We start from the raw sequence: 12409 nt of genomic DNA, 5'->3' as shown, positions 1-12409 counted from the left end.
GCATAGCAGGAGCAATGAGAGAGCGAGAGGGAGAAAAAAATAATGAATCAAATTAGAGGAGAGAAAATTAAGAGGTTATGAAATTGTGATGCAGTGATGCATGATGTGTTTGTGTGGGGGATGGAGGTGAGTTTGCTGTGTCTGCGTGAATAATAACGTGTGTGCGCGCACGCGGGAATCTGTGTGTGTGTGTGTGTGTGTGTGTGTGTGTGTGTGTGTGTGTGTATGGGCGCGTGTGTGTGTGTTTGTGTTTGTGCTCTAAGGGCATTGTTTCTATCTCTTTCCTTTCAAACCAGCTGGGGGTGGGTTGGGATCAGGGTTGAAGGGTAGACAATGCCAGCATTTAGACAGACTCACACTGCTCCTGAGGGAATAGACAAGGACAGGGATGAGGAGGGGGGGAGCAGGGGGTAGAACATGACAGGGATGTGAAAAAAAGGGAGAGAAGGAGGACAGAGAAGAGGGGGAGAGTATGGAAAAGGAAAGAAGGAAGGAAATGGGAGAGGACAGGATGGAGGAATAAATCTAATCACATGTTATTAGTCACATGCTTCGTAAACAACAGGTGTAGACGAACAGTGAAATGCTTACTTACGGGCCCTTCACAACAATGCAGAGACAAATGGAAAAATAATAGAAAAAAAGAATAACACGAGGACTAAATACACAATGAGGAATGATAACTTAGCTATATACAATATACATATGTTCATGTGAGTAAAAGGGTAAAGTGACTAGGTAACAAGTTAGATAATAACAGGATAATGACCCTTTTATCATACTGTGAAAAAAGGGTCAATGCAAATAGTCTGGGTAGCTATTTGGTTAACTATTTAGCAGTCTTATGGCTTGTGGATAGAAGCTATTCAGGATCCTGTTGGTTCCAGACTTGGTCAAATCAAATCACATTGCATTGGTCACATACACATGGTTAGCAGATGTTATTGCGAGTGTAGCGAAATGCTTGTGCTTCTAGTTCAGACAGTTCAGGAATATCTAACGTGTAATCTAGCAATTCCACAACAACTACCTAATACACACACATCTAAGTAAAGGGATGGAATAAGAATATATACATATAAATATATGGATGAGCAATGACAAGATAGGCAAGATGCAATAGATGGTATAAAATACATATATACATATGAGATGAGGGATGCAAGATATGTAAACATTATTAAAGTGGCAGTATTAAAGTGACTAGTGATTCATTTATTCAAGTGGCCAATGATTTCAAGTCTGTATGTAAGCAACAGTCTGATGGCCTTGAGATAGTAGCGTTTTTTCAGTCTCTCGGTCCCAGCTTTGATGCACCTGTACTGACCTCGCCTTCTGGATGATAGCGGGGTGAACAGGCAGTGGCTCGCGTGGTTGTTGCCCTTGATTATCTTTTTGGTCTTCCTGTGACATCGGGTGCTGTAGGTGTCCTGGAGGGCAGGTAGTTTGCCTCCGGTGATGCGTTATGTAGACCACACCACCCTCTGGAGAGCCTCGCGGTTGTGGGCGATGCAGCTGCCATACCAGGCGGTGAAACAGCCCGACCGGATGTTCTCAATTGTGCATCTGTAAAAGTTTGTGAGGGTTTTCAGTGACAAGCCAAATTTCTGTTGGGCCTTCTTCACCACACCGTCTGTGTGGGTGGACCATTTCAGTTTGTCCGTGATGTGTACGCCATGATGTGTTCCTCTTGTCCAGGTGGGAGAGGACAGTGTGGAGAACAATAAAGATTGCGTCATCTGTGGATCTGTTGGGGCGGTATGCAAATTTGAGTGGGTCCAGGGTGTCTGGGATGATGGTGTTGATGTGAGTCATGACCAGCCGTTTAAAGCATTTCATGGCTACAGATGTGAGTGCTACATTTTGCATTTTATACATTTAGCAGCACGATTAAGATAGCTAGGAGGGACAACCATACATCAAAGGCATAGAACGTACATTTTTCTTCAATAACGTAGCTACCAGTAGAGTCAGAGCTAGAACGGGGTTGTTGTGGGGGGGTGGCGTTCAAGTGCAAGTGCTGGTTAAGTGTTTTTTTTTTAGGGGGGGGGGGGGGTCAAGGTGAGGAGGAGGATTATTTAAGATACTGTTTGAAGAGGTAGGGTTTCAGATGTCTTCGGTAGATGAGCATGGACTTTACTGTACTAGCTTCAAGGGGAAGCTGGTTCCACCATTGGGGTGCCAGGACAGAGAAGAGCTTGGACTGGGCTGAGCGGGAGCTGCCCAGTCCAGGGGTGGGAAGGCCAAGAGAACTGAGGTGGCAGAACGGAGTGCTCGGGTTGGGGTGTAGGGTTTGAGCATAGCCTGAAGGTAGGGTGGGGCAGTTCCTCTTACTGTTCTGTAGGTAAGCGCCATGGTCTTGTAGTGGATGTGAGCTTCGACTGGAAGCCAGTGGAGTGTGAGGAAGAGCGGGGTGACGAGAGAACTTGGAAGGTTGAAAACCAGGCGGGCTGCTGCGTTCTGGATAAGTTGCAGGGATTTGATGGCACAAGTGGGGAGCCCAGCCAACAGTGAGTTGCAGTAGTCCAGACAGGAGATGACAAGTGCCTGGATTAGGACCTGCACCGCTTCCTGTGTGAGGTAGGGTCGTACTCTACTGATGTTGTAAAGTATGAACCTGCAGGAGCGGGCCACTGCTTTGATGTTTGCAGAGAACGACAGGGTGTTGTCCAGGGTCACGCCAAGGTGCTTTGCACTCTGTGAGGGCGACACTGTGGAGTTGTCAACCGTAATGGAGAGGTCATTGAGCTGGCAGGCCTTCCCCTGGAGGAAGTTCTGCGTTCATCAACCCTCTCACCTCCACCTTTCTCACCCCTCTATCTTCTTCAGTACAATACCCTTCTCTTTCTCCCTTCTCCCCTCCATCCACTCAGCCACGGACAATTTCTCTCTGTGAGATTCTCTCCTTTCTGCTTTAGCTCCCAGAGAGAAAAAAACTATCCAGTATGTAATTATGATAATTGCTCACATCGGTTTGATGGAATTGGATTTTGCTCTTCTGTTCTTTCTTGCGGTTCCTTTGTGCCCTCTCTATGGGCCTACTGTACACTCCGAAACTATGGCCCTTGATTTAATTTGTCCTGACGATGTGTCAGTGTATTTCAAGTCCAATTATTGTCACGTATGTATGCCTATCTTCACACCAATTAATAGTCTTCTCATTTCGGAAGTCGTTTATACCCATGTTGATGCAGGAGAGATCAAATTGTGTCCTCTTCTTTTCAGCCATTGGTAAGGCAAATGGCCTGCCATTTCCTTCAAGCCTTTAAGTGAACAGGTTTAGTTGACAAGCTGTCTGGTTGCAGTAATTTTCAAGTCAGACCAATACATATTTCTGACTGACAGACTATGTTTAACTAAACACTTGGGAGCCATTCAGTATTGACTACGATGCTGCAGTTCTACCGCTACAGCTAGCTCACGACTCCCTACAGCCCGAGGGCAAAATGCAATCTCAACGAAAGTAGCCGTCTGGCCTGTCTGTGAGTGGGGAGAGGAGAGAGGTAGGCTAGGCTATGATGTGGACGACTCTGTTTGCTGACACCCCATTTCGAGGCAGCAAAGCTGGCGGAATGTCTTGCGCACATAATGAATTGCACCGAGCCGTGACTTGTTAATGCTTCAGAACAGAGAAAACAACAATAATCTGTCTTTATGCAAATTGTTTCTGGATGGTTTCCTCTTCAACTCAGACATAATACATAAGAGAGTAATAACAGAATCTCTTTCAGGTGTTGTTTCATCGCGTCGAGGATGATAAATTACCTCTTCTAAAATCAGTAAGCCTATAGTGACATCACTCACTCACTTAGTAGTAATTGAATAGTGGTGGTATTGTGAGAGAATTGAAGAGGATGTTATTAAGAATGCATTTATAGGCTATTCATAATGTTTTTGCTCATTGACTACAAATTCAGTTCTAATGTGGTCTATCTCTATATTATTTATTTTGGACACAAAACTGCTAAATGAAAAAATGTGCTTATGTTTGACAGCAGCACTATCTGTGCAATGCTAAAATCAACAGCATAACATGTTTGACAGGTTATTACCACTATATGTCAGGTTATTATCACTATATGACAGGTCATTACCAAACTATGACAGACTATTACCATGGAGTTCTGTAATGTCCTGGATGAGGTGGGGAGAGCAGGCTGACTATCAGCCAATCATATAACTGATATTTACACAGGCCTATCTTTGGAGCTGCGGCTAGACATTGCCATTAGGCACAGATTAAGGCTCTTTATCTCCCCAAATCATAACTTAAGACAGACTTTCCCAAACTTGTTGGGGCCCGGGGACCCCTTTTTTCATCAGGGACCCCTTTAAAATCATAACACAGCTCCGACTTTTAGAGTGCGATAAAAATAGCATACAAGGAGTTTTACTATGACTGCTGCAGGACATGACCGGACTAGATGGTGCCAACAGAGAGGGCCGCCTCACTTCTAGTCCTTAGGAATCTTTGCAGTATTTCGTTTTTTATGTATTATTTATTACATTGTTAGCCCAGAAAATCTTAAGTGTTATTACATACAGCCGGGAAGAACTATTGGATATCAGAGCGACATCAACTTTACAGCATTGCGACCAGGAATACGACTTTTCCGAAGCGGTTCCTTTGTCCAAAACAGCCAGGGCATCTGAACTGATTCCAGAGGCTGACCCAAAACAACGTCGCTGCAGAAGAGGTAGACGGAGCGGCCTTCTGGTCAGACTTCAGAGGCGCGCACACCACCCACCACTTCCGAGTATATTACTCGCTAATGTCCAGTCTCTAGATAACAAGGTAGACGAAATTAGGGCAAGGGTTACTTTCCAGAGAGACATCAGGGATTGTAACATACTCTGTTTCACGGAAACATGGCTCTCTCGGGATATGCTGTCGCAGTCGGTACAGCCACCGGGATTCTTGTGCGTCGCACCGACAGAAATAAACATATCTCTGTGAAGAAGAAGGGTGGGGGTGTATGTTTCATGATTAACGACTCATGGTGTAATTGTAACAACATACAGGAACTCAAGTCCTTTTGTTCACCTGACCAAAAATTCCTTACAATCAAATGCCAACCGTATTATCTCCCAAGATAATTCTCATTGGTTATTGTCACAGCCATGTATATCCCCCCTCAAGCCGATACCACGACGGCCCTCAGGGAACTTCACTGGACTTTATGCAAACTGAAAACCATATATCCTGAGGCAGCCTTTATTGTAGCTGGGGATTTTAACAAAGCAAATTTGAGAACAAGACCACCTAAATTCTGTCAGCATATTGACTGATTGTAGTACACGTGCTGGCAAAACTCTGGATCACTGCTACTCTAACTTCCGCGATGCATACAAGGCCCTCCCCCGCCCTCCCTTCGGCATATCTGACCACCACTCCAATTTGCTCCTCCCTTCCTATAGGCAGAAACTCAAACAGGATGTACCCGTGACAAGGACTATTCAACGCTGGTCTGACCAGTCGGAATCCACGCTTCAAAATTGTTTTGATCACGCGGACTAGGACGTGTTCCGGATAGCCTCAGAGAATAATATTGATTTAAATGTTGATTCGGTGAGTGAGTTTTTAGTGCCTAGGAGATGTTCTACCCACTGTGACTATTAAAAACTACCCTAACCAGAAACCGTGGATAGATGGCGGCATTCGCGCTAAGCTGAAAGTGCAAACCACCGAATTTAACCATAGAAAGTTGACGGGGAATATGGCTGAATACAAACAGTGTAGTTATTCCCTCCGCAAGGCAATCTAACAAGCGAAATGTTAGTATAGAGACAAAGTGGAGTCGCAATTTAACGGCTCAGACAAGGGACATATATGGCAGGGACTACAGACAATCATGGACTACAAAAAGAAAACCAGTCACGTCACGGACACCGACGTCATACATCCAAACAAACTAAACGCCTTCCTTGTCCGCTTTGAGGATAATACAGTGCTGACAACACGGCCCGCTACCAAGGACTGTAAGCTCTCCTTTTCCGTGGCTGACGTGAGTAAGACATTTAAGCGTGTTAACCCTCGCAATCCCTAGCCGCATCCTCAGAGCATGCGCAGACCAGCTGGCTGGTGTGATTACGGACATATTCAATCGCTCCCTATCCCAGTCTGCTGTCCCCACATGCTTCAAGATTGCCACCATTGTTCCTGTACCCAAGAAGGCAAAAGTAACTGAACTAAATGACTATCTCCCTGTAGCACTCACTTCTATCATTATGAAGTGCTTTGACAGACTAGTCAAGGATCATATCACCTCCACCTTGCCTGTCACCCTAGACCCACTTCAGTTTGCATATGCCCCAATAGGTCCACAGACGATGCATTCGCCATCACACAGCAGACTTCCCTATCCCACCTGGACAAGAGGAATACCTACAGTTGAAGTCGGAAGTTTACATACACCTTAGCCATATATATCAGTTTTTCTCAATCCCTGACATTTAATTCTAGTAAAAATTCCTTGTGAGTTAGAAATGTCAGTTAGGATCACCACTTTATTTTATGTGAAATGTGAGAATAATAGTGGAAAGAATGACTTATTTCAGTTTTTATTTATTTCATCACATTCCCAGTGAGTCAGAAGGTTACATACACTTATATAGTATTTGTTAGCATTGCCTTTAAATTGTTTAACTTGAGTCAAACATTTCGGGTAGCTTTCCACAAGATACCCACAATAAGTTGGTTGAATTTTGGCACATTCCTCCTGACAGCGCTGGTGTAACTGAGTCAGGTTTGTAGGCCTCCTTGCTCGCACACGCATTCAAATGTTCTATTGGATTGAGGTCAGGGCGTTGGAATGGCCACTCCAATACCTTGACTTTGATGTCCTTAAGCCATTTTGCCACAACTTTGGAAGTATGCTTGGGGTCATTGTCCATTTGGAAGACCCATTGCGACCAAGCTTTAACTTCCTGACTGATCTCTTGAGATGTTGCTTCAATATATCCACATCATTTTCCTGCCTCATGATTCCATCTATTTTGTGAAGTGCACCAGTCCCTCCTGCAGCAGAGCACCCCCACAACATGATGCTGCCACCCCCGTGCTTCACGGTTGGGATGGTGTTCTTCAGCTTGCAAGCTTCCCCCTTTTTCCTCAGAACATAATTATTGTCATTATGGCCAAACAGTTATATTTTTGTTTCATCAGACAAGAGGACATTTCACCAAAAAGTACAATCTTTGGCCCCACGTGCAGTTGCAAACCGTAGTCAGTTTTTTTATGGCGGTTTTGGAGCAGTGGCTTCTTCCTTGCTGAGCAGCCTTTCAGGTTATGTCGATATAAGACTTCTATTACTGTGGATATAGATACTTTTGTACCTGTTTCCTCCAGCATCTTCACAAGGTCCTTTGCTGTTGTTCTGGGATTGATTTGCACTTTTTGCACCAAAGTACGTTCATCTCTAGGAGACAGAAAGTGTCTCCTTCCTGAGTGGTGTGACGGCTGCGTGGTCCCATGATGTTTATACTTGCGTACTATTGTTTGTACAGATGAATGTGGTACCTTCAGGCATTTGGAAATTGCTCCCAAGGATGAACCAGACTTGTGGAGGTCTACAATTTTTCTTCTGAGGTCTTGGCTGATTTCTATTGATTTTCCAATGATGTCAAGCAAAGAGGCACTGAGTTTGAAGGTAGACCTTGAAATACATCCAGAGGTACACCTCCAATTGACTTAAATGATGTCAATTAGCCTATCAGAAGCTTCTAAAGCCATGACATAATTTTCTGTCATTTTCCAAGCTGTTTAAAGGCACAGTCAACTTAGTGTATGTACATTTCTAACTCACTGGAATTGTAATATAGTGAATTATAAGTGAAATAATCTGTCTGTAAACAATTGTTGGAAAATGACTTGTGTCATGCACAAAGTAGATGTCCTAACCGACTTGCCAAAACTATAGTTTGTTAACAAGAAATTTGTGGAGTGGTTGAAAAACGAGTTTTAATGACTCAACTGTATGTAAGAATGCTGTTCATTGACTACAGCTCAGCATTTAACACCATAGTACCCTCCAAGCTCATCATTAAGCTTGAGGCCCTGGGTTTAAATCCCACCCTGTGCAATTTGGTCCTGGACTTCCTGACAGGCCGCCCACAGGTGGTGAAGGTAGGAAACAACATCTCCACTTCGCTAATCCTCAACACTGGGGCCCCACAAGGGTGTGTGCTCAGCCCCCTCCTGTACTCCCTGTTCACCCATGACTGCGTGGCCATGCACGCCTCCAACTCAATCATCAAGTTGCAGATGGCACAACAGTAGTAGGCTTGATTACCAAAACAAACGAGACAGATAATAGGGAGGAGGTGAGGGCAATCGGAATGTGCTGTTAGAAAAACAACCTCTCACTTAACATCAACAAAATAAAAGAGATTATAGTGGACTTCAGGAAACAGCAGAGGGAGCATCGATGGAACAGCAGTGGAGAAGGTGGAAAGTTTTAAGTTCCTCTGCGAACACATCACGGACAAACATCCTGTCTGGCTGCATCACCACCTGGTATGGCACCTGCACCGCCCATAACCTCAGGGCTCTCCAGGGGGTGGTGTGATCTGCACACCGCATCAACGGGGCAAACTACTTGCCCTTCAGGACACCTACAACACCTGATGTCACAGGAAGGTCAAAAAGATAATCAAGGACAACAAGCAGCCATGCCACTACCTGTTCACCCCGCTACCATCCAGCAGGTGAGGCTAGTACAGGTGCATCAAAGCTGGGACCGAGAGACTGAAAAATAGCTTCTATCTCAAGGCCCTCAGACTGTTAATCAGCCATCACTAACACAGAGAGGCTGCTGCCTACATACAGACATGAAATCATTGGCCACTTTAATAAATGGATCACTAGTCACTTTAATAATGCCACTTGAATAATATTTACATATCCTGCATTACTCATCCATATACTTATATGTATATATTTTTTATTCCATTCCTTTACTTCAATTTTTTTGTATTAGGTAGTTGTTGTGGAATTGTTAGATTACTTGTTAGATATTGCTGCACTGTCGGAACTAAAAGCATAAGCATTTCACTACACTCACAATAACATCTGCTAACCATGTGAATGTGACCAATAAAATTTGATTTGATTTGACTAACCAGGTCTTGGGCCCCCTCTTCAAATCCAATCATTTCTGTCTAGTTTTCAAGGTAATTTCCTGCAATTCTACACATTTTCCTATGGGGCATAGCGACAATTTAGCAGTTTCAAATCTTAAATTACAGGTAATTTGTCACACCCTGATCTGTTTCACCTGTCGTATGCTTGTCTCCACCCCCCTCCAGGTGTCGCCCATTTTCCCCATTATCCCCTGTGCATTTATAGCTGTGTTTCTGTTTGTCTGTTGCCAGTTCTTCTTGTCTCGTCAAGCCTACCAGTGTTTTTCCCGTACTCCTGTTTTTCTCTCTAGTCCCTGTTTTCTAGTTTTCCCGGTTTTGACCATTCTGCCTGCCCTGACCCTGAGCCTGCCTGCCTGCCGTTCTTTACCTTTCGGACTTTGCTCTGGATTACTGACATCTTCCTTCCCTGTCGTTTGCCTGCCCCCTGTTTATGTAATAAACATTTGTTACTTCAAACTGTCAGCATCTGGGTCTTATACTGAGGTCTGATGGCATTTAGGTTAAAAACCTAAGGCCACCCTTTTGACAGTGAAGAGAAAACATTGATGTTTTAAAGTACATTTCCTGCAATTCTACATATTTTGCCATGGGGTGTAGAGAAATTGTTGCAGTTTAAAGCACGTTTTCTGTAATACTACACATCTTCCATAGGGTGGAGAGAATATTTAGCAATTGTATAACTAATTTCATGCATTTCTAGAACATTTTCCATGGGGCAGAGAGAAAAATTACCAGTTTTACAGCTAATTTCCTGCAATTCTACACATTATGTCATGGGGCGTAGGGAAAATGTTGCAATTTTAAAGAAAGTTTGCTGTAATACTACACATTTTCTATAGTGAGGAGAGGAGATTTTGCAATTTTCTAATTCATTTCATTAAAAAAAAAATGTTAATCAGTGGGGTGCAGTGAACATTTTCCGTGGGGTGGAGAGAAAAATTTGCAGTTTTACAGCTAATTTCCTGCAATTCTACACATTATGTCATGGGGCGTAGGGAAAATGTTGCAGTTTTAGAGTAAATTGCCTGAAATTCTACACATTTTGCCATGGGGCGGAGAGAAGTTTTGCAATTGTATAACTAATTTCATGCATTGCTATAATCTTTTTCGTGGGGTGGAGAGAAACATTTTGCATTTTTACAGCTAATTTCCTATAATTGTACACATTTTGCCATAGGGTGGACACAAATGTTTGCAGTTTTTAATGTGATATCTATGATCAATGGCACCCCCCAGTCGGTTATTCGACCATAACTACGACAAGTTTAGATAGCAGGCCGCTAGGCTAACTTACCAATCTAAAACGTTTTAGCTGACATGGGCTAATTGAGTGACTGTCAGTGACTAACATAACAAGCGAAAAACTGCTGATGCACAACCACATTTTTAAATCAATGAGAGATGAGCCCCTGCTGTCGATGAGGTTATTTGAACAGAAAATGATTTAGAAGATCACAGAGCCAACTTGCTCGAAACAAGTTTTAGGCAAATTAACTCTGGGTTGAGTTAAAATTACTAAAATGTAAAATGTATATGCAGGTTTTTGTTCTATCCAGAATCAGTGCCTGGACACAGTGGCACAAGGGTCATCAAGGACCTTAGATGACCCTTGAAGATATCCCAGGCTTATTTCAATACGTTGTCTGATTGCACAGATAGGCTATCTGAAAACTATTGTACTAGAAAACTGATAAGTTTTGTTGTGTGTGTGTGTGAATGACATCACATGCCATGTAGCCTATCTGTCATTAATGTGCTTTATTACCTCTTCAAACAGTTCCAGACTGTATGTGTTGTCATCATCTGCGAAGAATACCACCCCCACGTCCTTCCGCGAGCGATGCGACCGTAGCCACGACAGAGCCGTGTTCCTCTGCTCAGTAGCACGAGGCATCCCGGTCCGTTTGAACCGGCGGGGTGTAAAGATGTTCAAGTGTGTGTATGGCATCCCGGAGCGGGAGAGAAAGCGCGCCACCAGCTCTGTGCGCACGCTCGAGTCCTCCACTACGATCCAGTGGAAGCGAGGAACCTGGCAGAAGGTGTTAGCGAGCCGGGTAAGTTCAGCTTTCTGGACTGGCCGGTTGTAGGTCGGGGTGATGGCGTAGATTACTTGGAGAGCGGAACGATTGGCCCGAGGAAGTCTGGTTCTGTCATGCTGCTGTGCGCCCCCAGCGCGGCCCAGGACTGGACTTCGGGCGGGTGTCCTCTTGGTGTCAATATCGATCATGATGATGACGATGAGGACCCAGGGCAGGAGAATGAAGAAGCGGCTGTAGAAGAGCGATTTCATTTTGCCGAAGTTAGGTGATAAACGAGCCGTGCACTCACTCTATCTCACTCACTCCATCACATCCAAGCATCCCACCACGATCGTGCAACAACAATTTGCACTCTCCAAAGCGATTTTAAGTGACCACGTAAGACCCATTTTTAGAAATTAGGACTTTGTTTATCTCCAATAAACTAATAAATATCAAAATTCATCCCGTTTAGGGTTATGAACACATAGTCACGTCCGCGTCCCGTAGGGACTGTTTGCTGATGAGTCTCCTCCCAGATGAAAGTGGAGAAGTGCCTCATATCCCTCGAACGAGAGAGCGACAAAACGAACCCCTCAACAAAAAAAACCCACATTTAATCCCAAACGCAATCTTCACATGCCTTCAGCCCACAACCTTTTCGATAAACCAGAAATAGCTTTTCGCAGATATCCACCGGCCGCTACTCCCGTAGTGTCTGGGAGAAAGGGACATCATTCCCGGGCTGAATGCGGTTTAAGTCGGTGTCTGATGGGCAGTGGGGAGAAGCAGGTGCGGGAGCGTCAGTGCAGAGAGAGGAGAGACAGCGATGAGAGGGGACGGGAAAGATTGGAATGGACAGGGAGAGAAAGAGAGGAGGAGGGGAGTGAGAAAGGGAGACTTTGTTATGCTGCTAGAGAAGCACGTCAGTGTCCGCTGAGGATGGAGATAAACTCACCCTACAGACAGACAGAGAGAGAGGGAGAGAGAGAGAGAGAGAGAGAGAGAGAGAGAGAGAGAAGCACCATGTTTTGATAAAACGTTTGCTTTCGTTCTAAATGATAATCGGAACTTTGATTTGAACTGCAAATTGTCCACACCAGACCGATTGAGCTGGCAGCGTTCAATGAATAGAAATAAAGACATCTCTCTGGAAGCAAGGGAAATCAGTAGCCTACAGCATGACATTCATTTAGACTCGGTCTCGTTGCAACCCACTATCGTAAATAATCTTGAAATAAACACTAATT

General features: G+C 44.3%; 1 protein-coding gene across 1 annotated transcript in view; it reads right to left on the bottom strand.

Annotated features, from left to right (window-relative positions):
• Positions 1–12111, bottom strand: part of LOC115153208 (galactosylgalactosylxylosylprotein 3-beta-glucuronosyltransferase 2) — a 31330-nt gene extending 19219 nt beyond the window's left edge. The window contains exon 1 of the mRNA XM_029698407.1: positions 10907–12111. Coding sequence (XP_029554267.1) covers positions 10907–11431 — 525 coding nt within the window. The 5' untranslated portion in view covers positions 11432–12111. The remainder of the gene's footprint in view (positions 1–10906) is intronic.
• Positions 12112–12409: the final 298 nt, after the last annotated feature.

Source organism: Salmo trutta, chromosome 18, assembly GCF_901001165.1.
Source record: "Salmo trutta chromosome 18, fSalTru1.1, whole genome shotgun sequence".
NCBI classification, from domain to species: Eukaryota; Metazoa; Chordata; class Actinopteri; order Salmoniformes; family Salmonidae; genus Salmo; species Salmo trutta.
The sequence above is the reverse complement of the archived record's forward strand: the minus strand, read 5'-3'. Positions and strand labels throughout refer to the sequence as shown.